This window comes from Myripristis murdjan, chromosome 21, assembly GCF_902150065.1.
Source record: "Myripristis murdjan chromosome 21, fMyrMur1.1, whole genome shotgun sequence".
Lineage (NCBI taxonomy): Eukaryota > Metazoa > Chordata > Actinopteri > Holocentriformes > Holocentridae > Myripristis > Myripristis murdjan.
The window spans coordinates 13,603,594-13,630,560 of record NC_044000.1 but is presented as its reverse complement, the minus strand read 5'-3'; the positions used below and the strand labels follow the sequence as shown (position 1 = coordinate 13,630,560).

The 26,967-nt window shown below is 40.2% G+C and overlaps 1 protein-coding gene across 1 annotated transcript; it reads left to right on the top strand.

Moving 5' to 3' along the window:
• The first annotated feature begins 433 nt into the window (after window positions 1-433).
• On the top strand, window positions 434-26,737 carry ptprna (protein tyrosine phosphatase receptor type Na). Its single transcript, XM_030080670.1, has 24 exons — window positions 434-718; window positions 3,650-3,700; window positions 8,830-8,940; window positions 9,976-10,090; window positions 10,332-10,476; window positions 10,571-10,778; window positions 11,077-11,229; window positions 11,829-11,954; window positions 13,609-13,643; window positions 13,731-13,987; window positions 14,444-14,530; window positions 14,832-14,911; window positions 15,191-15,255; window positions 18,598-18,807; window positions 19,538-19,801; window positions 19,980-20,127; window positions 20,488-20,561; window positions 21,290-21,367; window positions 21,617-21,736; window positions 22,184-22,350; window positions 23,549-23,602; window positions 23,867-23,931; window positions 24,911-24,984; window positions 25,297-26,737. The coding sequence occupies exons 1-24, from the start codon at window positions 643-645 to the stop codon at window positions 25,366-25,368; spliced, it is 2,835 nt and encodes a 944-aa protein (XP_029936530.1). The 5' UTR covers window positions 434-642; the 3' UTR covers window positions 25,369-26,737.
• Window positions 26,738-26,967: the final 230 nt, after the last annotated feature.

The following is a 26,967-nucleotide window of genomic DNA, read 5'->3' as shown; positions in this document are numbered from 1 at the left end:
TAATGCTTGTTTTTAAGATGTGTATAGAAATATTATTGTGCAATCGACTTGTTGTTTCTGACAATCTGTAAATATTATTAAGTGTGCAGACCGAATGAATGCATCTGTGTAAGATTTTTTTTTTTTTTTAATTATTATTATTTCTTGGATATATTGATATATTATAAAATATATATCAGTAACTTTTCCATTTACCTCAAGCTTCCTATCATCTCTTCTCTTATCTCTGTATGCTTCAACAGCTTTCATGACGCAACTGCAGGTCCCTTGTCTTATCTCTCTCTCTCTCTCTCTCTCTCTCTCTCTCTCTCTCTCTCTCTGATCCCTGCTCCGCGGATCCACTCCACAGATTGTAGTTCTGCAATATTTTTTTTTCCATGTCGTGAGTCGATACTACGTCTATACGTTTATCCCCCCCTCCCCCTCCCCACGCCCCGCCTTTCTCGTGTGAGAAATTACTTTATTCCGGGCATTTATTTATATTTTTCCGTCACATGGACTTCTTGGATCCAATGTGAGGTGTCGAGACCGGTTGCATCTCGTTGGATCATGATGGGGATTTAAAGAGGGACAGAAGAAAAACAGAGGAAAACGGACTTGGTGTCTTTCTCTCTGCATCTCCTCAGCTGCTCTGAGAGGATCATGCAACACCTTAAGCCATGGCGAGCTCTGCTCCTTATAACGGTGTTGTGCCAACCGGGAATCTCAGACAAATACGGTAAGGAGAGATGATGATGATGATGGTGGTGGTGATGATGATGGTGGTGGCAGGGCTTGGCGACAAATCTCTATAATATTCCAACGGGGACTTGTTATTTCCTTGGTCCTCAGTCGGGAGTTTATAGTGAGTCGATCGACTTTATCGACTTTATCTATGGGCTAATGTTTGAATGATATTCCTTTTGGGATTTGCAGTGCCACTGTGGTATACTCAGCATGGTTTTCATCATATTCCCCATATAATAGGATGTAATGCATAGTTTATGATGCGTTATCTATGACATGTATTTTTGTATTGTTAAATGGCTGAAGAGGCATATAAGGAAATGAAGTGCAAGGAAAACAGAGGCGGAGGAGAGATTAGGAGGAAATGAACAGTGACAGGGACGAGAAAAAATAAGTCTTTAAGGGTGAGGGGTAGATCATGATGTTCCCCTGCCTCGGTTTGTTTACTTCTGTCAGTTTGAGCAAGGTTCACTGTGAGGGGTGATGGGCCATATGATGTCACCACTCTCATTAAGCTCATAATAAAGGTCTTCCTGTTTGAAAGCCATTTTGCCCTTTCTGTTTTTCTTTTGGTGGATAACTCATTCATGACCAGATTATTGTGTGCATCATTTTTTTGTGTGTGTGTGTGTGTGACAAAATATGTCCAATTTATACACTGAATAAGGGGAAATTCTGGGTGAATTTTGTTCCTATAACTTTCATTCTCTAAAATACGTGAATACTGAGGAAGATTGATTCTTTTCAAATCCCTCCCGAAAGGTAATTTTCATTGATCTTATTTTAGTTTATTGTCCACATGAAAGCATTTTAAAATTTTGTTTCTTCCACATGTGTGGGTGGGAATTTCATTTCATGGAAAAGAAGTAAGGTCAGTGAATGATGGATCAAATAAAACCAGGGAAGTTGCATACCCCTACACCCCCCTGAATACTGAATCTTGAATTCAGTATTTCAAATCATAGTTCAAGCACTGCATACATTATTTTGCAAACTGAATCATATAATTTATATTAAACACATAAAATGATATAGAAACTGGGAATTAACTGCTTAAAGTAAAGTTTTGTTGTTCTATTAATCATGTGTTTGTATGGGCTACAATTAATTAATGAAATCAAATACTATTGCTATGAGGAAATGCACTTATAAAGTAAAATACTTAAGTCATAACAATGTTGAATGGGCAGTAATAAAGTAAAAGTCTTTGCAGAAGAGGCTGACATTTCAGCACCATGGACAGGGACCAGCGACAAACACCTATTTCATTTCATCTAATCTTCTAATCACCCCTTTTCTTCCATTCCTGTTATTCATCCATTCACACACACACACGCACAAACCCACACCCACACACACACACACACACACACACACACACACACGACCACATGTGCACGCGCACACACACACACACACACACACACACACACACACACACTGACAATAACAACTGAAATCTCTGCGGCCAATCGTTCATCTTCCTTTCAAACCGACAATAAAGGCTGATGTCCAGTTGCTATGACAACTGTCCATAGAAGGTCAGAGGGCATGTTCCCCCAGATAATTCACACACCAGAGGAACCTGCAGTTCAGTCTTCAGATCCACAAGGTTCATTGGAGCCTTGTTACAATTTACAATTCAAACACTTAGCGGAGACTGTAACTGACAGGAAGAGCAGCAGGAAATGTTGCTGTTATTGTTAGTATTGGAATCAAGTAAACAACTACAACTAGTCAATACAGTTAATTTTTTTCTTTTTTCTTTGTGTGTGTGTGTGCGTGTATGTCAAGAGGTGAATCACTGAAATTGCTGTTGAATACTATTTTCACAGGTAGAAAGGCAAATTATAAGAGACAATCTCTCTCTCTCTCTCTCTCTCTCTGTTTCTCATTCTAGTTTTCCAAGAGAGGTTACAGGGTGATAGAGGGTTCACAAATGGAATGATGGATAGATGTATGGGTGGATGTATGGGTATCAAATAATGTTGCACAATCCATCCATTCCTAGAACTGAAACTGAGCACCATGTGACAGATATTATATGTTTGCCTGAACAAGAAAGGAACTGATAGGAGAGATGGCTGGAGACAGTGAGAGAGAGAGAGAGAGAGAGAGAGAGAGAGAGAGAGAGAGAGAGAGAGAGAGAGAGAGAGAGAGTTATCAGTATGCGTTCTGCTGTGTTATGCCTGGCAGAGGTCCTATCTAGGGACAAGCAGCTGCTGATTCCCACAAAGCCTCCAAGGTCCTACACACCAATGAGAAACAAAATCAAAAGAAGTGGAATAGTTAAAAATGCTAATTTAGTAGGACTTAGTAGGACAAATTATTACAACAAGTTGTTTGTGTGTTTCTAATGGTACAATCAGATGGAAGAAAGCGGTTCACCCCATGAACTCTGATTTTCCCCTCTTAAATACCTACAACATAAGAAAAAAACTCACTGTATAACAAGGTCACTTACACTGTAAATGCTCATTCCACTCATTCAACTGATTGCATGCTTGTATTGAGTGAAGTATTGGAAAGAATAGGAGAGAGATCTAATAGTGAATCATCATGATATATTAGATTTTTTTTTTTTTTTTTTTTTTTTGGAAACCTTAGGTTCTTGAATATCATTTAAAATTGGTTTTAACAAAGCTTGGTCATGCAGCATACATTTGTAATGATGCATGTACCTGTGGGACCGCCAGGGCTGCAGAGTTAAATGAGTATTTTGCTGTTTGCTTACAAGGACAAATTGCAGTAGTTCTTTGTTTTTTAAAGACTTGTTATTGCTTGCCTGTTTTTATGTTCCGATTTCAATGATAAAGAGATAATAACTGTTGCCATGGAAATTGCAATGAAAATTATGCCCTTTGTATCACTAGATGACTTACATCACATGTCATTCAGTCCTGTGTTTCTCTCTCCATGTCAGGTTGCCTATTTGAGAGAAGACTGTGCACGAGGGAGCAGTTCTGCTCTGATGGTGAGTATGCACACACACACACACACACACACACACACACACTGTTTACTGTTGTTGTGTAAAAGACTAGAGCCACATTTGACCCCTCCATCTCTCTCTCTCTCTCTCTCTCTCTCTCTCTCTCTCTCTCTCTCTCTCTCTCTCTCTCTCTCACTCTCTCTCTCTCTCTCTCACAAACATTAAACTTTTAAGATTTACTTTTTCTTTAATCCTTTCTAGACCCACAACAACATATTAAATTATTTACCCCACAGCTGGATGGACACACATACACACACACACACACACACACACACACACACACACACACACACACACTCACCCACACTTTATATGTCACTGGGAGGATGCTAACAAAGACGGCCATATACCAAACACACACACACACACACACACACACACACACACACACACACACACACACACAGGTCAAAGATTTCTCTCCCTATCCAATCTGTCTTTCTTTCTCTGTCACCTGCCCCTCTCCCTCATCATTTTACCTAAGCCCCTCCTCCACTGTCTCTATGGCAACACTGACATCACAGTGAGGTCGACACCCCCACAGTCGGTTGTGCTAATACAGTGATGAGTCACTGACACACTCTTACGCACTTCTCCCTGCTGAATGCACTTACGCATTCACAGCTATCGGTGAGAATACAAAATAGATCAGCGTACTTACAGTTCAGAGGCAAACACAGACGTAGATGTAGATTTGATACAGCTGGAGGTGGTTCAAGTGAAAAAAGTGCAGATACTGAAATACCCAGGTATATGTAGGGTAACACATGGAAGTACAATAGTTGGTATAATGACAGTACAAAGGCTTTTAAACTGGTTAATTTTAATAATGAAAGTGTCCTCTTGTTCTCTCTCTCTCTCTCTCTCACACACACACACACACACACACACACACTCTTTTTTCTCTGAGTTTCTGTCATTTAATAATGGTCTGCTGGATGATAACAGTATTAATATTCCATATCATTGTCCCATACTTCACTGGCTTGTATAAACCAGCGTCTCCTATTGAAGCATCACTCCCAGGCCAAGTCAGGTCATGTTGTGCATATGTGTGTCTGCATGTGTGTGTGTGTGTGTGTGTTTACATGCTTGTGTATACTGCACATATTGCTCTGAATCATTTACATGGTGGGTCTGATATGTCTTATAAGACACATAAACATCCAAAGAAGAAGAAGGAGTAATTGCAATAAGGCAGCATTACAGCATCTTTTCCAAAATTGTCCATTTATACTGGGTTTTCTCAACATTGAGTCAAAATGCCAAGGTGCCATAGAGGAACATTATAGATATCAAACACATTACATTGCAAAGCTTTTCCAAGAATCTTTAATGCAAAATAAACTGAGAAAGAAAACCGCTGGCTTGTTTGTTAGAGTTGCTGGTTTTGTTTGATCAGCCTAATTGCCTCCAAAATCCGTTTTGTCCTGTAGGAGGAATTAATATGAAAAGGTGAGTCACGGCAGAGAAAAAGTCTAACGAGCACAGTGTTTAATGATGTACATTTATTTATTTTTATCATTATTGACATAGATCCAGGTCTTGCAGTGATTAACATCTTGGAAGGAATAAGCAGCTGTAGAATTTAATATGTCGAGGAGGTGTGTGTGTGTGTGTGTGTGTGTGTGTGTGATGGCCTTGACTCAAGCTTCCCACGATGAATCTGAATCATAGACTGTTAAAAAAAAAGAAAGAAAGATCTGAACTGTATGAACTGTGCCTCTATTTCATATATTAATGGTGCCTGTAGGATTTTTACATTGTTGCCATTATATAAACAGTTGATTTTCTGCCCAGTATTTGTAAACTGTTTACTATGAAACCCTCCCTGCTGCATTAGTATATGGTAAACTTATATTTTATGCAGCTGCTGAGAAAGGACATAATGAAATATGCTCATGGGAGCTACATTCATGGTATACAGTACACTGTCATCACAACTCAGTGGACAATAATTTACGTCAAGAAAAAATCTTAAATGGGTTAAATATATAGTAATTCTAGTAACTTTGTGCATTTCTTCGCTATTCCACATCTCTCCAGGCAAAATGCAGTGCTTCTGGCACTAAAACTGAATGTAAGGAAATACCATCCCAGACTGAAATAGCCCCAATTCAATTAAGACATTCAGTGTGCTGTCTCCTCTCCATTCATCTTCCATTCCACTGCTTTCTCCCCCACATCTTGCTATTCTTAGCCCTGAGCCAGCCCACCATCAAAAATACTGACAAACAGCTAGTATAAATAGAAGTCCTGCTTTACTAGAGCAATGCATTGTCAAACAACGCTCTAAACGAATGTCTTGTGTCGTAATTATTTTTTCGCCGTGGCTAAATTAATCTTAATTAAAACGGGGGAACGGTTTTCACACCTGATTGAGGACAAAAGACAACAACCCAAATATCCCAGAAAACAAGAGTCAACATGTATTACCATATTACTAAATTTACCACTCTGTACACTCACAGGAAGTCACCATGATGTATTTTATTAGGAGCTGATCTCTTTGTGTATGTGTGTGTGTGTGTGTGTGTGTGTGTGTGTGTGTGTGTGTGTGTGTGTGTGTGTGTGTGTGTGTGTGTGAGTGTGTGTGTCTACTTTGAGGGATGTTGGGGGGTTATAGTTATAAGCTTCAGATGGTGCCTTACCCCACAATCCTAAACACACACAGGAATGTACTGAATGAAAAAAATCAGTTCCATAGCTTTTTCATGTTAAATTGGTTACTATATAAACACATGAGCAATCTCACTAATCTTGTCAACATCACAGTTCACTGTGGCAGATTAGGCTGTGAGCTTCTGGAGGATGATGCCTTGTGGTGATTCATCTATGCACCAACAAATGTGTCTTCTGCTCTGCTCTGTCTTTATTCCCAAACCCACAGCAGCCTCAGAAAGCGTCCCTCGCTGAGAAACAATATTTTTAGAAATGTTTTGATGTTAATCCATTGAGAAGTCATTGTGAGAAGTCGTGGTGTTGTGGGTGCTCTGTCAGTGGCTGAATAAACCCCCTGTCCCTTCATCTACCTCCTTGTGATACTGAAATGTCCCCAATAAAAACAGCAAACACATGCATTTTGTTTTGTTTTTTCTTAATACAACCATGGCTGGAATCCTTTCATTCTCAATACCTGCCACTGACTCCCACAACAATGTTGCCACTAATGGGTCATTTGAGGCAAAGGACGTCTTTCTTCCAGAATCGCCCCATCTGATATTGAACCAAAAGTCCCAGGAGGTCAGGAGCCTTATCAGTTGGAAGCACTTTCTGTGCCAGCTCAGACTCAAGCCCTCAGAGCTGTAAAAGTGTTGGACAGGAACAGAGTCAGAGATCTGGTACATTAAGCATGAACTGATACTCAAACTTAGCACCATAAGCCTACTTAATTTTGAACAATGTATGTCCTGATAAAGTGGAATATGGCTACATAAACTACCACATATAACCAATCAACACTATAGCATGCACATCGAAATATTAAATATATATATGGGATAAAGGGTAAATATATAAAATTAAATATAAAGGGACAAGAAAGAGGTTGTGAAAAAGTGGAATAATGACAAAAAATGAGTGCAGTTTTAGTCCCACAGCTGGCTGTGCAAAGTACAATTTGAAATTGAGCAGGATAGTTATCCTTGCGTTGATGGATCCACCTATCTCTAGCCGGGGGCAGCGACAATTTTCTTCTCAAATTACATTTCCATATTCTCAACACAGTAATGTCTCAGTACTCTTGGTGTTACATCATGCCTACAGGTACCAGAGGCCTGAACAATGTTCCATTTCAATGACTTTGGGGAAGGAAAAACTTTCTTTTGGATTCAAAATAGTTGCATGATATTGTGTAGGAACTATTGAACTCCCATCTGTATACTGATGTTTTACCACATACACAGATGGGATGCAAGCAAGTTTAGGATGTAATTTCACTTCAGTAAAAAGAACAACACAACAGATCACATTCCAAAAATGATTATTGTTGATTACCACTGTGCTGCCTGAAGGCTTTCTCATCTCACTGAAAACAGTTGAAACTCTCAAAGCGCAGTGCCAGAACACTGTCAAAAGAACTGACAAGCGGTATAATGAGTGTGGGCTGCACTTCTAATCTATGACTCACTGGAAAGAGCTAGTCATACTATACTGTAGCTCTTTGCAGGTAACTATTAAAGAGATGGTAAACCCAGTTAAAACATAGATTTTCATATTTAGGATTATTCTTGAGTACTATCTGTATTATCCAGCAAGATTTGAGAGTTCCTAAATGTTAGTCAGCTATAATAAAACAGAGTTTTTGGAGCTTCATTTCCTAAAGCAATACATTGTAGCAGGGTTGGTTGGGCTTTAGTTCCCCATGTGGGGTAACAATATTATCTGGACCAACCAGCTGTCCAGCAAAGTGAAAATATCCCACTTGTTGGAACTGAAATAGCTATGAGTCTTAGGGACTAGTACTGCAACACCATGATATAGCAAATGTTTTCATAGCTAACATTTCTGTACATCACTACACCACTAAAACAGCTTCACTAACTAAAGCTCCATATTACACTGAAGTGCTTTGCTAGCTTTCTGATGTAATGTAAGACTGATGAAATAATCCTTAGTGTGCCATGGTAATGAGCCAACAGCTACCTCACTGAGGCTTGGGGAGGATAGAGGGTGCAGTTAAAAAGTCAATCAACTGGGCACGGGAGGACTAAACCCTGGATTTCCCCACTATTATGTTTGAAAGTAGCGTTAAATTCCCAGAAGAACTTTTCATAATGAGTTTAATGATGATTTCTATACACAGTGATGATAATACAACACCCAGTGATGATAATACAGTAATTAAAAAGTTACACTTTTACTTGCCATCCCTTTAAACAAGTCTGCAATATGTTAGAAATTATTGGATGTCATTTCATCTATCCAAGTTGTGGGCATTAGGCAGTAGTGCTGATTCATTAACACTTCTGCTATGAATATTTTACAGGCTCTACTACAACAGACAACTAAATTTGAATGTCTTGTTTAATGATGGATTTGAGCTCAGATTTGAATAAAGATGTAATTATCAATGCTAATATGCGTTAGTGCATATGTGTGTGTTCCAGATGGGCTGTTTGGTCAGTGCCGTGGCTCCAAGCAGGACCAGGTCCAGTACCAGGTGTCAATTCCTGTTCTGAAGAGGATGCAGGAAGTCCTCAAACAGCTCATGTTACAAGGTGAGAGAAAACATGAAAATCATCACAATTTTTTTTAAAGACTGTCCATATTCTGATGCTAGTACTCCCATCAAACAGTAGATAACTAAATATATTAATGCTAATGCACTGATGCTGCAGTATATGAGCTCAAACAGGAAGTTTGAGTATTTTTTCCAGAGTGTTTTCTCTCTTTCTTGCATGCCTCAATGCTTTAACTGCATTTGATTTTTTCCTGTGACCAGTAGCTAGAAGAAGACACTGTACTCATTGGTCGCTTGATCCAATTAGAAAAAGCATTTACTGTGCATGTGCTGTTACAGATCACAGCTGTAAAGACTGTAAAGGCTGAGTGCCCTGTATCACACTGAGCTTAGCTTGGTTGGTAAAGCATGGGCTTCGTGTGCCGGGGATCCCAGGAAAGTCAATTTACCTGCAGGCTGGTAGCAGCGTTTCATGAATTGCATGCTTGTTATAGCATTAATTACATTCATTTTTAGTCCTGCATTTAGTTTACAGTATTACTGTGTTCACTTTCTCTTGTATTGTATTTGTATATTTCCATATTTATCATGTACATTTCAGTCTGATGCCAGTGTTGCACACATCAGTACAGCAGATAGATAATGAGCCTGCACACAGATGTGATATGTTAATAATACAATATAGAAACAGAATACTAAACTAAACAGTGCCTGTATGTGTAATTCAGCCTATTGGGCTGGGGTCAATTTACCTGTTCAGTCATAGTGAAGTTCATATGGTCATGTGATCTGCCCAGTGATCTCAGCTCAGTTCTCCAGTCCCTGGAGGCCGAGATTTGCTCAGAACACAAGCTCTGAGCTCTCAAATTCCTCTGGCATGAAACAGTTGAAGAGCACTGATTTCAGAGACTTGACTCTCTCTCTCTCTGTCTCTCTCTCTCTCTCTCTCTCTCTCTCTCTCTCCCTCGCTTGTTCTCATACATTCTCTCTCACTCTCTGTCACTTTCACTACTGCTCACTGCCTTGGTTTGTTTGCTTATGTGCATGTGTGTGTGTGTGTTTGTGTGTGTAGGGCTTTCCTGGCAGGATGACATCACCCAGTATATTTTATCCAAGGAGCTGAAGAGAGTTCCCCACACCACCCGCCCCTCTAAGCCTAGCTCGCCCTCTCCCCCCTCCTCTTCCCAGTGAGTATTCTCCAGCTGCAGTGACATTTATTAAAAGGTACATGCTTTACAAAATAACATTGAATAGAACCAATCCATTCATCTCTCCAACCTCCATCCTTCTAAGATTTCCATTATTGCCTAACTGAGGCGGAACCACCCTGAGCTATGCTACATTTCTCTCTGGATCCATTCATTTCTAATTCCCATCCCTCAACTCCACTTACATTCTTCCTTAATCTTTTCTCTTTGGGGTTGCCAGGTCCAAACAGCATAACCACCATCACAGTTCTAAATCAGGGTCCATGTCTGCTGCTGACAACTATCTGGACTACATGATTGTTGAGCCCCCTCAGTCGCCACTACGCATGCAGACGGCCCCTATGGACCCATACACATACCACCAGGTATACATACACATGCATATACTCGGTCATGCGCTTTTACTCACACACACGTGTATGCACAGTTTAAAAAACTGAATGCCTCTCCCAATCACAGCACAGGTACCAAGATGAGGTGGAGAGATCCCTCCATCCTATTGGAGGTGCTGTTGGCTATCCCCGCCCCCCTTCGCGATCCCAGACCAATCAGCGAGAGCGAGAGCGAGAGCGCGACAGGCAGCTACTGCAGGAAGCCATGTCTCTCTACCTGGCGTCTGTACAGCCCTCTTATCGCCACCGAGGGGCAGCTCCCATGGCACCTGCAGGTAGAATGGCATTTTCCATGTCAATTAATGATTACTCTATTTGTGTAGCATATTGCCAACAGTTAAAAACTGCTAAAATAAAGTAAGTGGACAAATGAAAGCTTATCAAAAACACAAAACAGCAAAAGCAACATCACAACAACAAAAAAAGAACAGTACACTTAAACATTACAAATTTGAAAATGTACACAATAACCAAATGCCATGGGTTTTTAAAAGCTGATCTGAATGTTTTCTAATTCTATTTCATGTGTGTCCAAACCATACTCGTTGTTATAATCCATTGTGCTGTGAGCAGGTCTGCCTTATTATGAAGACTTAGAGCTGGAGCTGCCAGTGGACTATGTGGAAGACTACACCCTGGAGGAGAGACATGGTACTGCAGCCATACAGCAGCCGCAGCAGAATAAGAAGGTTCCTCAGGACTACAGCACACTGACTGGACTCAATGGTTAGGAAAACGAGCCTGTACTGTACCTGCTGCATGAGATAAACACCACATTGTAACATTTTCACTCATAGTTTAATGCCATGGTTAGTGTTGCTCACACATGAGAATACCATGCTGGCTACTGGTGTTTTCAAATTGCAATTTGCTTTAGCTTCAAGTGATTTGATTTGATTTTAGATACAGTTGAGGTGTTGTGGGGAAAAAAAATAAGATCCACAGATGCAGAGTAAAAATCTACCAGTTAACCAGAAAAGGTCGCTCAGTATGTTGTGAAAGGGGAGATACAGACAGGTGAAAAATTAAAGAAAAAAACCCATAAAAGTATCTTAGTAAGACCCCCTGAGCAACTTCAGTACTCCTTGTTATAGATTCTCTCTGTTGTGCTGGGTTGAGCTGTGGACTTACAATGTCTTAAAGGGAGGGATAACTTGTCATATGCCAAGCCCCAAGATCCCATCTTCCAATTTGTAATCACAGCACAACAGCAATAGCCTCACAGTGGGAGCATCTACAAAGTGTAAACTCTACTTTTACACATTTTTAAATCCTGACAGTGTGAAGGCTGCAGAGAATCTGATAATAGTATTATCCTGTTTCAGATGGCTTGCTTCAGAGGATGTCAGGCGTGTTGCAGAGGTACGGAGTTGACCCCAGAGAGCTGAGTCCACAGCAGCTCTACAGGCTGGCCCTCATACTGCAGCTGATGCAGACTGAAGACAACACAGGTACAGCCCCCATCTATGGACCCTTTTTGACCTCGATAGCAGTGCAAGCACAGGTGTTACTAATGATATCAATTAAGGTTTTGTTCCATCTAACAGAGCCATTATGTGCATGATGGCTCACTGGAATGAAATGTGGTTAATGTTAATTAGTAACACCTGTGTTAACTCTGCTGTTTCATGCCAAAATAGCTGCTGTGACAAAAGGTACTTCTATTATATATTGTTCCATTGGTGGCAGTGAATCTTTTTTTTTTTTTTTTTTTTTTTTTTTTATACAATATATGGACAAAAATATTGGGCCACACCTCTTAATCATTGAATTCATGTGTTTCATTCAGTCCCATTAACACAGGTGTATAAAATTAAGCACCCATGCAGTCTGCCTTTACAAACTTTTGTGAAAGAATGGCTTGCTCTAAAGAGCTCACTGAATTCAAGCATTATACTATAATAGTAATATAATAGTAATGAAATATGAAATGAAAAATTTCTTGAGCAACTGTAAGTGGTATTATTGCAAAGTGGAAGCATTTAGGAACCACAGCAACCCAGCCACCAAGTGGCAGACCATGTAAAGTTACACAGCCGGATCTCAATAACTCAATAACTGCAGAGTCCGTCATTTGGCACAATGCCTGACTGCACTGTGCCATCTGTAAAGTTTGGTGGAGGAGGGATAATGCTATGGGCTTGTTTTTCTGGGGTTGGCCTTGGCCCCTTAGTTCCAGTGAAGGGAAATCTTAATGCTTCAGCTGACCAAGACATTTTGGACAATTCTCTGCTTCCAACTTTATGGGAATCATTTGGGGAAGGCCCTTTCTCTTCCAGCATGACTGTGCCCCAGTGCACAAAGCAAGCTTGGGTGAGTTTGGTGTGGAAGAACTTGACTGGCCTGCACAGAGCCCTGACCTCAACCCCATCTAACACCTTTGGGGTGGACTAAAACAGAAATTAGTCCAACATCAGTGTCTGACCCCACAAATGCTCTTCTGGATGAACGGACAAAAATTTCCACAGACAAGCCCTCCCAGGAGAGTGGAAGCTGTTCTAGCTTTAAAGGGGGGACCAACTCCATATTAATGCCTATGGATTTAAAATGGGATATCCTAAAAACTCCTGTAGGTGTAATGTGTAGGTGGCCTAATACTTTTGTCCATATAGTGTACATAATGAAGGCGTTTCTTGTCCAGAGATAGTCAAGTTCTTCACTAGTGCTGAAAAACACCAAAAGTGAGTTGACTTTTTGTTAAATTGCAATATCTGCAGACAGCCTTTGTTAGGCCAAATACAACAAACAAACACACAAACAAACCATAAATAAATAAATAAGGACATTTTAATTAAAATTAAAATTCATTTAAGATAGATTTTAACTTGTAAGCTATGGTTGAGTAGCCTGGAGGTGAAATAGGTTTTACAGATTTGTGGTGATGAAAAATAGCTAATACAATTGTCCAGTCAATATTGTGGTTATAATATAGGAACTGAATTGATGTAAGGTTCAAACCACCAGGGTACGTAAGTAAGGTAAGCAAGTAAGTAAGTACCCAGTCTCAAGGGTACAAAAAAAAAAAAAAATACAATTAAGTGATGTATTTTCTGAGAGTGTTTAACATTAAGGGTGAATGACTCCAGTTATTTATTCATATTTCAGATCCATATGAGAAAGACCTCATCACCCTCAAGGAGGTATGGCAGCATTAATCTTAAGCAGCGTTTGCCAGATGCAATCATGATCATTTTCAGAGAAGATTCTCCTATCCTTCCCCTTTGTAGACCCAGCTGTTAAAAACAGACAGAGTCTCCAGTAAGCCGGAGAAGCCTGCCTCTACTGCTAATACCCCCGCCGTCCCCTCCTCTGCCCCCGCCCCGGTCCCAGCTCCTGCCAAGACCCCCAACCTCGCCCCTCCTGCCTCCCAGACTCCCCAGGCCGCCCCTGCAGAGGCTGGACATGGCCCCAAAGACCAGGAACTACCGCTGGTGGAGGGGACAGGAGGCAAAGAGGAGTATGGATACATTGTTACCAACCAGAGGTCAGCACTCTAATTCAACTCTGTCAGTCTGTCAAAGTAGTAATCCTCCACATACTTGCTTTTGTGATTTGGGTGTTTAAAAGAGCAAATGTAAAAACTTAAATAAACTGCATACAGGTTTAATCACTATTGTGGTGTATAAGAGTAGAAAAGGTAGCTGGGTACTTAGTTTATATATGCAAATTAGGACATATAATCAGACTTATACATAAAGACACTAAAATAGTTGTTTATTTATATGATCAAATGTTGTGAATTACATTAAAATAATCCATGACAGTTAAAAATGAATACACCAAACATAAATAGGTAAATATAAAACATAAAATAATGTGCTAAATAACAACAACAAAGAAAGAAAAAATGAAGGTGTTATTTGTATTCATTATTATTGATGTATTATTGTTGATAATGTTGTGGAGTATGATGATGTTGAAGACTCTTTTTCCTTCTTAGTCCTCTTAGCTTGTACGATGGAGTGAAGCTGCTGGAGCTTTTGGCTGACAAAATACACCTGACCACCAGCAGCTTCATCAACATCAGGTAACACCACCACCTTGCATGCACATGTGTTTATGTGTATGTAAGTATTTGTATTTGTATTTGTATTTGTAGTATTTATAAATGCATTTGTGAATGTATGTATTTGAAAGAGACAGAAAGAGATGCAGAGAGTGTCCAAACATGTGTTCTATATGATTTATTTTTTTGTTTGGTTTGACTTATTCAGACATCTCAAGGTAATTTAAAATTCACCAAGTTCAAATTCTTAATCTGAACTTGTATGTGTGTGTGTGTGTGTGTGTGTGTGTGTGCGTGTGTGCATGTATGTGTGTGTTCCCAGTGTTGTGGGCCCTGCACTGACCTTTCGTATCCGCCAGAATGAACAGAACATGACTGCAGCAGAGGTGGCTGCGAAAGCTGGTGAGGCTCATACACATACTGACATGTACCCCCTCCCACTCCACAGCATGCACACACACAGACACGCATACATACACACGTGCACACACACACACACACACATACATTTGACTCAGCAGAATGTGGGTGTGCTACTGTATTCTCTGTCTCTTAAGATCACGGCTTTTGCAACTTTCTCTCATTTGACTCATGTGATAACAATTACATCAAAATTTGTTTTTTTTCTTTTCCCTTTTTTCTTCCCTTTCCCTTTTTATGTTTGTTTCATCACCACAACAGTATCTGAAAAGAACTTCCTGGAATCTGAAACAGGCCTGAAGATTGTACAGACTGGCGTTGGAGAGGTACATGCATGTCTACACACACACATGCACACACACACACACACACACACACACACACACACACACACACACACACACTCACACACACACACACACACACACACACACACACACACACACAAACAAACAAAGAATTTTGTTCTGGTATCCCCTCTTCCTCCCGTTGGTAACATGTGGAGCAGTTGTCAAGGCAACAGAGAGATAAATCATTCCTCTTTTCACTCTCCTCTTCATTTCTCTTTTCCCTGTTGACTTGTTCCCTGTTGGGCTTCAGCTTGATGGATACTCAAAGCAGCCAGTCCCACATGTCACATTAGTTTCAACTCTGCGGCCACTGCACACTGGTAGCATTCAGCAGCAGGCAGTTGTATCGACCTCATATGGGATTCCTTTGGTCGCGTCAACCACTTTGGTCCTCTGAAGTCACAGTATGGATTATTTCTGTTCGGTACAGATATAAGGATGTGAAGTGTTTTGCTTTAGTCCATTTCATTAGCACCGTGAGCTGGAGTGGGTGGCCTGGCTCAGATGAACACAAGGAGCAAAGGATGAAGCGCTGGCTCAGATGTGGTGAGCTTATGCAAGGCTTGTTTGTGATGAGCTGGTCAGTAGGTTGATCAATCAGTCAAACCCACGGATTTTTACTGGGGATAATTTGGTGAGCTCAATCCTTACGCACAATTTTGGTGAAATGCTTAAAAATATCATATGGGATCATGCACCTGCAGTTCAGCTCAGATTAGATCTATATTGTCCCATGAGGGGAAATTTATTTTGCAGCAGTGCACAATGAAAACAGTATAATATAGAGTGACACAAAATAATAAATGCAGTACATTAAGAACCCATGCGATAAGCTAATATACAAGTGCTAATTGCATGTTGTTAAATGTACATGTTGGGAAACTTAATGCAGAGCAGTAAGATAAAAATGTGCTAAAATGTGCAGAAATGCAAAGGATAAGTTGGTGTGATTATAAGCTATTTGGAAGTGGAGTAATTTTTATTACTACTATTTATCAAAGCTACACTACTAAATAGGGAAAAGGTCCAGTGTTTCTACTTCTTCTCGGATTTTGCTGACTTGGATGATAAAAGGTGACCGCAGATGTGGATGAAAAAGAGCATGTTGACATTAAAACTCAAGACTTCTGACTTTTAGGGGTGCTGTATTCAACAGAGCACAGACAGTCCCAGTGAAAGACGTAAACTGACATGACATTTTTCTCACCCACAGCTTATTTTCTGTCCACCACGATTTGTCCTGTACTATTCATGTGTGCTTGCTGTATGTGTGTATGAGTGTATGTGTGTGTCTTTGTGTGTGTGTACCACCTGGAGGGCAAATGGCCAGAACTTGTCACCAAGGCAACATCCCATAACAACGAGCATTCCACTTGTTGCCATGGCGCCTGGTCTTCTCCACCCCCACTGTGGCTCCCAGGTGCTATGGCAACAGTCACAGACGTCATTACTACAGTTATCGTTTTCAGTTTCTGCACGTGCATACATGAACATGCACACACACACACACACACACACACACACACACACACGTCAACATTCTCTTCCTCAAACCAACGAGGGAGCAAGGTGCTCTCTATTGTAATTGTCTTGCCATGGATAATAGTGAAATGTGTGTGTGTGTCGCCTGTGTACATATGGTTGCAAATTTACTTGCAAAAATTGCTTATAAACTGTGCTTGTAAATTATGTTAAACCCTGAAATTCATTAACCTCTTACATTCATGTTAATTCAAATAGAAATTTTTAATACAGGACATGGTTAAAATATTAAATGGTACAAATCTAAGGAAAGAAAAGGAAGACAATCTAATGAAAAGAGAACAATTTAAAGGCTCTTTTCACCATAGTTTTTCTTTAAAAAATGAATTCAGTGTGAATAATTGCTATTTTCATGCAATTACAAATAACATGTGGCATTTGGCCCAGAGATACTGATAACATTATTAGATGAGAGGCACTACACTGTGTGTGTGCGTGAGTGTGTGTGTGTGTGTGTGTGTGTGTGTGTGTGTGTGTGTGTGTGTGTGTGTGTGTGTGTGTGTGTTTGTGTAGTGCTTGCTCCCTAATTACGCTCACAGCAGTGCATACCTTTGGAGCTTACTGAGGCGTTCTGGCAGTGCTTCATGGATAGTTTTGCATATTGGGTTAGAATAAGGACACCCATATTGTTTTCCTCAGTATTACTTGTTTGGCTTTCTTTTAGATTTGTTATGCCTCATTAAAAAAAGAAAATCTCTCCCAATTTCAAATCATACTGATGTGGTAACTTCAGTTATAAAATTACAAATGTATTGATATTATTGCAAGTATTAAAGGTTACACTGATACCTATTAAGCAAAAGACCATGGAGAAACATGCTGATTCAGTAAAGGCCCGGAAAAGGGAGGGAAATTAAATAAATCAAGTCTCCAGATTCACCATGAACTCTCTAAAGAGAGATTTGTTATTTGCAGTCTAGAATTGAAACATACTAAGTGATGATATATTTCTCTGAGATCATTAATAACAGTAACAATTAATTCATCTTATTTGCTACTGTGGACATGTTAACCAAACCCCCGGTTCCAGTATCCCTGGAACAAGTTTCTACCAGCAAATGTTCGCAGCCTTCTTTAATTACACAATTCAAACAAATTGTGTGCTTTCACAATTCATCTCAGATTTGAGATCAAAATCAAAGATAGAGGGATAGATCAAAGTATAGACAGAGACCTAATGATAGAGGGGAAATAGATTTAGAATTGGGGATAGCATTGCACAAGAGATGGATTGAAAACTACAATATCAGTGTGTGGGCCTTACCATAGTCCACTGATCCCTATGGTGCATCTGATGTTATTTTATTATTGTTGTTGTTGTTGTTGCTGCTGTTATATGTTATTTTTCATCATGTCCGTGGAGGATGCAACCTTGTCTTTTGGGTGTTAGTCTGCTTTTAAACCACACCTGCAAGCCTTCACTAAATAGACTGGAACTAGACAGTGTGCAGTGGAGACAGGTGCAGTCACAGAAAGCAAATTTGCTGTTAAAATTAATGAGCAGCAGACTTTCTCATCCCTCTTTACTTTGGGAGGGAGAAGGAGGAAAAATCTGAATTCAGAGGCTCCAGCAGATGAAGGAAGTTGGAAGCTTACCTCTCTTGAACTGACAGTATGCTGGTCAAAAAATGTTCAACCAAACTATGATAGTCCTTTAAGGAGCCGATATGTTTACGATAACTATTGTATGTGTTGTTTTCCTCTTCTCTCACCTATCCCTCCATCCCCTTCTCATGTCTCTGTCATCTCCACTCTTTATCAACGTCTTCTTTACAGAGGACAGATGCACGAGGTCTCCCGCAGGTCACCCGGGTTTCCCAGGGCTCCACTGGGACAGTCATCACCCTTGTTTCCATGGCAGTTGTAGGGGGAGTGCTTGTATTAGCCATGGCAATTGCATGCCTCCGGCACCATGCTCACCAACTGGCCAATGGCAAGCTTGGCCTGGGGCCGGAGGGAGGAGCAGAGACACACTTTGACTACCAGGTGAGGAGACAGAGATTCAAGTCTGTATTTTCAATAAGTCAGAGGTTCATTCACTTGCTTCCAAAATTTCTTGTATCAAGTATCATTTTCTTGATGCTAGTGGGTTGATCTGCCTTATTTCGCCCTCAACATATTTATTTGATATTTATTTCCCAGAGAAAATCCCAAGACATGTGAAACTGTATTAGAAACAAGTGGGACTATCATCCCACTGGCAGATTTTTTTTTTCACTTGTTGTAAGAAAAATAAGATTATAACATTGAATATTAGATTGAAAGAGATTCCTGTAGGTTCCTAACATGTTGTGTTAACATGGCCCCCAGGGTCATGCAGGGCTGAAAAAGTGTAAGGAACCAAATGATGAAAGCTCAAAGTCTTCCACAGCACCCATGTACAGTATATTGGCACTATGGAGTGGAAACCTTGAATCTCCCAAAAGTAGCTTGAGCTTGGGTTTCAACCAATCGAGGACAATCAGATTTTGCAGCTGAAGTGGTGTTTTATGCAAAATTACTAGGTTGGATGAATGGTGGGACCCATATAGACTCATCCATCATATCACATGCTTATTCCACATTTCAATCCGTTGAGCCTACCCGTCTTGATCAGTATGTGCAATTTATATATATAATGCTTGGTGCAACATGGATATTATATTTTTTTAAATATTTTATGCACCCTGTTTGTTTGTTCAAACCCACTGTTCCCACCCTATCCACTTCCATCAAGGAGCTATGTCGACAGCACATGGCATCCAAATCCTCCCTGTCCCGCCAGGACTGTGTGGGTGCGGGTGGCAGCATGGTGGGGTCTGCCATAGCTGGAGGTGCTGGCGGTCGAAGGGGCACGGACACGTCCCGAGTCAGCAGCGTTTCCTCCCAGTTCAGTGATGGTCCCCAGCACAGCCCCTCCTCCACCCACAGCTCCACCCCATCCTGGAGCGAAGAGCCAGCCCAGTCAAATATGGACATTTCTACTGGTCACATGATACTGGTGAGCACACACAGAGCCAGAATGGACAGAAAAGGCATTCCCTGGGGTACTGTGGTTATCCTCTACTGTACACCTACAGAATTAATTAGCAGCAAGTTCATTTAAAAGCAACCTTGATTGAAATAAGTGAGCACACTCATTTCCCACAGTACATTTTCATGCGCTGTCTCTCCCTCAGGCGTATATGGAGGACCACCTGCGTAATAAGGACCGCCTGCAGAAGGAATGGGAGGCGTTGTGTTCCTACCAGGCTGAGCCCAGTTCAGTCGCTGTGGCTCAAGAACCGAGCAACATGGATAAAAACAGACATGCTGAGTCCCTACCATGTTAGTCCACCTGTCCGTTTTACTGTCTATATGTCTATTGGTTTGAGCTTTGACCCAGAGAAACAATATCTCCACCTGTCCACCTGACTGTCTGTCTGTCAGGGAGATGATATGATGGTTGGTCAGTGTGTCTATTCATTCAACTGCATCAGCATGTTGAAGTATCATCATTCAGTCAACACACAGTGATGCATGCATGTACAGGACAGTACCAATTTCAAAGCATTTTGCAAGCCATTGACTGCAGAAGAATTAGGAAAATATTTTAATTTGGTTCTATCTTGCCATCATTGAAACATTCACGTATTTGATTATCCGTTCATGCTCTCATTCTCTCCCGACATCTATTTTGTTTTCCAGATGATCACTCTCGGGTGAAGCTGAAGACAGAGCTAAATCCCAATAAGCAAGATTACATTAACGCCAGCACCATTGTAAGAAAATATGCAAACAATTCAAAGGACACACATGGTGATATTTGATGAGTCTTACGTTATGTTTTCTTCATTAATATAAAATGAAAATTCAAATAAACTGCCATTAGTTTTTGGTTTGCCTTCAGCTCTACTGCACTAGAAATCAGTTTGAAATAGCTTTTTTATAATATTATTGTAATGAGTTTCACAGATAGGCCATTATAAATCATAAAGAAATTAACTCTTAATGTTTTGTGCCACAGAGCAGCGTGCAAGGAGTAATATTATTTATCTATCATTTTAGGTCAGTTTTGTTACATACTGTTTTGGCCTGTATTCAACTTCTGACCAAATACAGAATAAACAGGCAGATGCAAAACTCTTTATTTGTGACATAATATGAATTTTAAACCTTTGTCTGTCTCAGCTCTGACCTGTCCAGTGAAATCCATATACTGTACACAGGAGCAGTTTGTTTACATTTTCATTTGGACTGCATATCTAAAAAGTGATATAAGAAAAAATATTTTTAATGTTCTTATCAGTGTTGGGGACCCAAGCAATGCATTAATATTTCAATAAGAACTAATTTACTTTTTGGCATATTAAGATATGTTATCTATCATTACCTATTTATCTCTTTCTCAGTCTATTTATCTTGGGGCCCCTGGGTCTAATTTATCTATCTTGGAAGCTTAAGCAGGAAAACATTACAAATGAGTCTCTTTGCTCTCTTTAATCCCTAGATTGACCATGACCCTCGCCTGCCAGCTTATATCGCTACACAGGGACCACTGCCTCATACTGTCGCGGATTTCTGGCAGGTCAGTACGCCTTCCCCTTTGCTTTCTTTTTTCCTCTCATTCTCTCCTCCTCGTAATCCTCCTCTGAGTTCACTGAATTGTCTTTCCTTTTAGTTCTACATTAAAACAGCTGAGGCTTATTCCATCTGAACAAAATCTGCCCGTTTAGTGTCAGATTTCACAGATTTGTCTCAATACGACGCTCTGATGCGTGTGTTTGTGTGCGCATACATCCTTACGTGTGTGCATACTTATTTTGTCAACCCCCAGATGGTGTGGGAGAATGGCTGCACAGTGATAGTGATGATGACAGCTCTCGTGGAAGATGGAGAGAAACAGTGTGAGCGGTACTGGCCTGATGAGGGCTCCTCTCTCTACCATATCTATGAGGTAACTTCCTCCCATAATTTTTACCAGATACATAATATTTCAGCTATTCTTCTCCCAAAGCAAGCAGTCATATTTTAGGTTTTTGATATCATTTTTCCTACCTTTTATCCAGCCATTGGTTTCCATATAATGTGTAAATGAACTACCAGAGACTTCAAACTTTCTTCACTTCAGTAATCCATCATTATAATGAAGTCGCCCACATTACTTTTCCTAAAAGCAGTAGCACTATTGTGTTTTGATCTCAAGTGCTTTTTGTGCAATTTGTGCTGCCTTTTTTTTCATATTGGCCATCCAGTACCAAAATATCTGTGATGAGTCAGTATTGGCCAATATTGCTTAGCGACAAAGTAAAAATTGTTTTCCTCTTCCTTTATCTGCTGTCTTCCACTTGTTACTCCCTTTCTCTCTCTCCTTCTTTCGTGTCCTCCATCACCACTTTGTCAGGTCAACTTGGTGTCAGAGCACATCTGGTGTAAAGACTTTCTGGTGCGTAGTTTCTACCTGAAAAACATCCAGACCCAGGAGACCAGAACCTTGACACAGTTTCACCTGCTAAGCTGGCCGGCCGACGGCATCCCCACTTCCACACGGCCGCTGCTCGACTTCCGCAGGTACGTTGCCACACACACTCACCACAGACACATGGTGAAAAAAAAAAAAAAAAAAACTCTCCATCTTAACAAGCAATTTAGGCTGATATTCAGTGTTAAAATCCTGTTTTTCTTAAAACAAGTGAAAGAAATCCCTCTTGTTGCTACTCCCTCTCATTTCTAATGCAGTTGTGCCTGTTTCAGAGAGTTTTCTAGGAACAACTATGTGGAATTAAAGGCAAAATAAAACACATCATCCCATTAGTGTCAGGAAAATGAGATGTATGAGTTTATCAGCCTTGGAAACAGATTTTTTTTTCACTTGTTTCAAGAAAAACAAAATTGTAACACTGAGACTTAATGACTTGTTAAGTTGGGGATTTCTTTCTTTTTTTTTTTCAGTGAGTCCTATCTGCAAGCCCTACAAATTCTCAAGTATTTATAATGTAAGCATTAGCTGGCATATTAAGTTATGTGCACATAGAAACAAAACACACATACAGTAAAATAAAAGATCCTGATGGAGGGTATTGATGCATTAGTGAGCAGAAAAATCCTCCTGATGATCATTGTCACATCGTCTTCCCTCTGTTTCCCGTCGATCCCGTCATAATCCACTGATCACCCGTCATGATCCAACATTGCACAACTGCTGTACATTTCACCCTCCATCTGTCTCCCCTGCTCTCTTTCTCCCTCTCTCTTAGTGTGCAGGTTGATGGGTTTGTTTTTTAACATCTCCCAGTGTCATTTTTGTGGTTTGCAGCTAGTACTCTGGCTCCAGTTGCATAGTCACAAAAATGAGCATTGGCAGGTGTGACTGGCTGCTGCAAGAGGGACAGTGAGTCTCTGGTTTCTCCTCCTGCTCTCCTGTCTGGTTCCCTCTTCTGTCCTCCCTCTTCTTGTTTCTTCTGATTTTCCTCCCCCATTTCTTACTGTCTTCTCTCATATTCCATTTTTTCAAATTTCCCCTTCCTCACCCCCAGTCTTGATCTTACTTTGACCCTCCCCGTGTCATTTTTCCTGCATCACAACCTACAAGCACATTAAGCTGCACAGGAGACCTTTGTTCTGTGTTGTTGTATGCCTTTAGTTGGATTCATAACATTGATCAGTGCTCATAATTGCAGTTGTGATTATTATTTTTTTCTCTTCTTCTCCTTTTGCCTCCTCCCCTCTGTTCTGTCCTCCTCTGCCGTCCCTTGTTTCTGATTTTCAGGAAAGTAAACAAATGCTACAGAGGTCGCTCCTGCCCAATCATCGTTCACTGCAGGTAAAACCTACTATGTCTAACATGTTTCACTCTAAATATCCATTTTGGAGATTTCTGAATTTTATCAGTTTTCAAATGCAGAATATTTCCTCTTCTAACAAATGTTCATTTTTTAAGCCTGCCATATTTAAGATTTTTTGCATTATAATACCTCTATTATCACAAATTTACATGGACTGATGAATGAACTTCCCATTTAAAAATATAGCACTTTAAAAATCTGTGTTCTGACGGTGTCCTCTCTCATTTCTCTCTCTCCCATAGTGACGGCACAGGCAGGACTGGGACCTACATCCTCATTGACATGGTGCTGAACCGTATGGCTAAGGGTGAGGGTTACACACACACACACACACACACAAATCTTGATTTAACTAGTTTCTAACATTTTAGATCACCACAATACAATGTAACCCCCCTGGAACATAAATCAAATTTCAATTAATTCTTTCAAAAATTGCTACTTTGTCCTTGTATTCTCATATCAGTTTGTTTATTTTTTTAATTTTCTATTTTTTTTTTTTTTTTAGTTTTCATACTTTTGTCCTGTAAACATTGCTCTACATTTTTTTTTTTTTTCAAAATATTTTTATGTTAAGGCTATTTTAAATATAGTCAGTCTCTGGGCTTCTGGGTTTCAGAGAGCTGAAACATTAGATTAAAGATATTAGATTAAATAAAATAGGGAAAACAGTACTATTTTATTTAATCTACCATGTAATAGTAATTGTAGTAGAATACACTAAATTACACTTTGGAGGACCAACGTTTTTGGGGTGAGGGTGAAATGTAGCCAAAGGTCCTTACTTTGAGCACATGCTTGTGTATGTGATGACTTATCAGCTGCGGACAGCAGGGGGTGCTGTAGTCATGTTTGGTGGTAGAACTTCTGGACTTAACGCTGTATCCTTTGATTATCATAGCACATTACACATCATCCTACATAACTGTACAATGTAATCTTTCAAAAAACACATTTACATGTTTTCTCAGAGGCAGTGCGTCCCAAAGTGCTTTACATAGTGTGTCAGTGATGCAGATTTTTTTTTTTTTTTTTTTTTATTAACTGTTGAATGAGAAACAGCTCTTTGAGTAATGATATCTGTATCAAATCACTGATGTTTGAGAGAAACCTAATGACCTTGATTTAGTTGCTTTGCTTTTCATTTAAATTAGAAGCTGTGTGCTTTGGATTGAGGGAACATTTAGGTTCACTTTATGAAGACACAAGGCTCTTATACCCAGTAGCTACTAGCTTCATCAGCTCCTGTGCTTATGTTGCTGTGATCCTGTTGTCGTTGCTGTTAGGAGTGAAGGAGATTGACATCGCAGCCACACTGGAGCACATCAGAGACCAGAGACCTGGCCTGGTCCGCTCGAAGGTAACACCTCAGTGTGTGTGTGTGTGTGTGTGTGTGTGTGTGTGTGTGTGTGTGTGTGTGTGTGTGTGAAGACTTTAGAAGAGCCTATTAATGAATGAGATTATGCACTGTAAGCCATCTGTGTGTCTGTGAATGTGCTGTTTGAGCACTTCCCTGATAACCATCATAAATCTCTCACTTTATCCTCTTTTCATCCCTGTCTCTTTCACTCGTGTCATTTCCTCTCGTCCAAATACCCCCTTTCTTTCTTTCTTTCTTTCTTTCTTTCTTTCTTTCTTTCTTTCTTTCTTTCCTCTCCCTCTTTCTGATCAGGACCAGTTTGAGTTTGCCTTGACAGCAGTGGCTGAGGAGGTGAATGCCATCCTGAAGGCCCTGCCACAGTGAGCTACAACACCTGAGGACACCCACCCACCCACCCACACACACACACACACACACACACACACATAGAGACATGCATGCATATACTCCCATACATACATACACCTGAAGTCATGTATGCTAGGCCATCACTGTAAATATGAATTTGCTCTGCCCCGCACAGCAGAACAAGCTCAGCACTCACTGCTCTTGGTTTCAGCACACAGCAGTTTCCCATCAACCTGGTCCTCATGATTTTAGGAGTTTTGCAACTTATTAATTTTTCTGAGTCATTAAATGATTTTTGGCACTATGTAAATAAGAACAGAGTATGACCTTTAACCCTTTGTGGGACAGATCTGATCCCTTAATTTAAGCCCTGAATTTCTCCCCGTTTGGACAATAACAAGGTGAGGCAATCAGATCTGTTCTGATATAAAGAATGAAATGAAAATAAATCTCACATGTTGTGCCTGTATGAATCTGGCTGTAACGTCCACATCAGCTTTTGCCTGATTGTCATTATCACAGGAAGCTGTGTGGTCATAGAGCTAGAGAGGATAGAATAGACCCTCCTACATACTAAGATCTTTCTTAGCATTGAGGAATGTCTATTCTAAACTGAAAGTTTTGTTAGTGCAATGGGTTGCATCTGTGCATGTGCGTATTTAACGTGACATCCTCCTATGGTCACTGCTTGGCTAGTCCAGCTAAGATGGCTTAGATATGTATGATAGTGGCACTGAAACAAGAGTTGGCACATTTTCCACCAAGGCAGACAAATCATTTGGCCGATGTAATCAACAACTTTTGCGCAAATTAATGTTTAATGCTGTAACGGGTTTGTCAAACTTCTGAAACAGCCATCTTGTTGATGCACAGGGAAGTTTCTATCCGTTCTAATTCTGCAAGCGCAGTGTTATGTGACCACTCAGATACTGTGTGCTACTGTCCTCTAGTGTTTGCATTGATTTTTAGCAGGTTTCTATTCATGAGGCTCGTCTTTGCCTTGACAATATGATTGTTTGCTTTAGCAGTGATCATTTTGTAATGGACCTACACTGACGACCAAGCCCAGGTCGCTCTCTCTGGCTTTCTCTTTTGTCTCGCTCTCTCTCTCTCACACAGTCACACACGTTGTTTTGGTTCTGTCCTTTAGTCCTTCAGTGTAAAACATTGTGATTAATGTAAATAACTCACCTCGATGATTGTGTGTTTATTTCATGTAGCAGACAGATAGAAAATAACTATAAAAATGTATTTTTGACTTAATCTGAATAAATTTGTGATGTGATGCAGCATAGAAAAGCTTTGAGTGTTTTTTTCTTAATTTCCCAACAGCAGAATTTGGCCTTTTGATGCCATTGGACTGCTGAAGAGATGTTTTGCATTTCACAGGGAGAGCAAGGCTAGTCCTGTTTCTGAGCATTATTTTCAAGGTCAACAATAAATGCTTAGAATTTACCGTTTTTACTTTTTTCCATGTTTTGATTTGAAATCGATCACTCGAGATGTGTCAGCAACAATGAAGCTAAATTTTAGCAATAATGTCAGGTTTAACTTTTGACAATAAAGTGTTTTCAACCTCCTGCAACACTATTGTGGTAGCCAACAACTAATACT

What these genes read in the sequence shown, in the direction of transcription:
- ptprna (XM_030080670.1), top strand. Translation starts at nt 643, where the DNA reads ATGCAACACCTTAAGCCATGGCGAGCTCTGCTCCTTATAACGGTGTTG. An exon ending in CAAACAGCTCATGTTACAAG is followed by an intron (nt 8,941 to 9,975) that starts GTGAGAGAAAAC and finishes TTGTGTGTGTAG; the next exon opens with GGCTTTCCTGGCAGGATGAC. An exon ending in CTGGCCTGGTCCGCTCGAAG is followed by an intron (nt 24,985 to 25,296) that starts GTAACACCTCAG and finishes CTTTCTGATCAG; the next exon opens with GACCAGTTTGAGTTTGCCTT.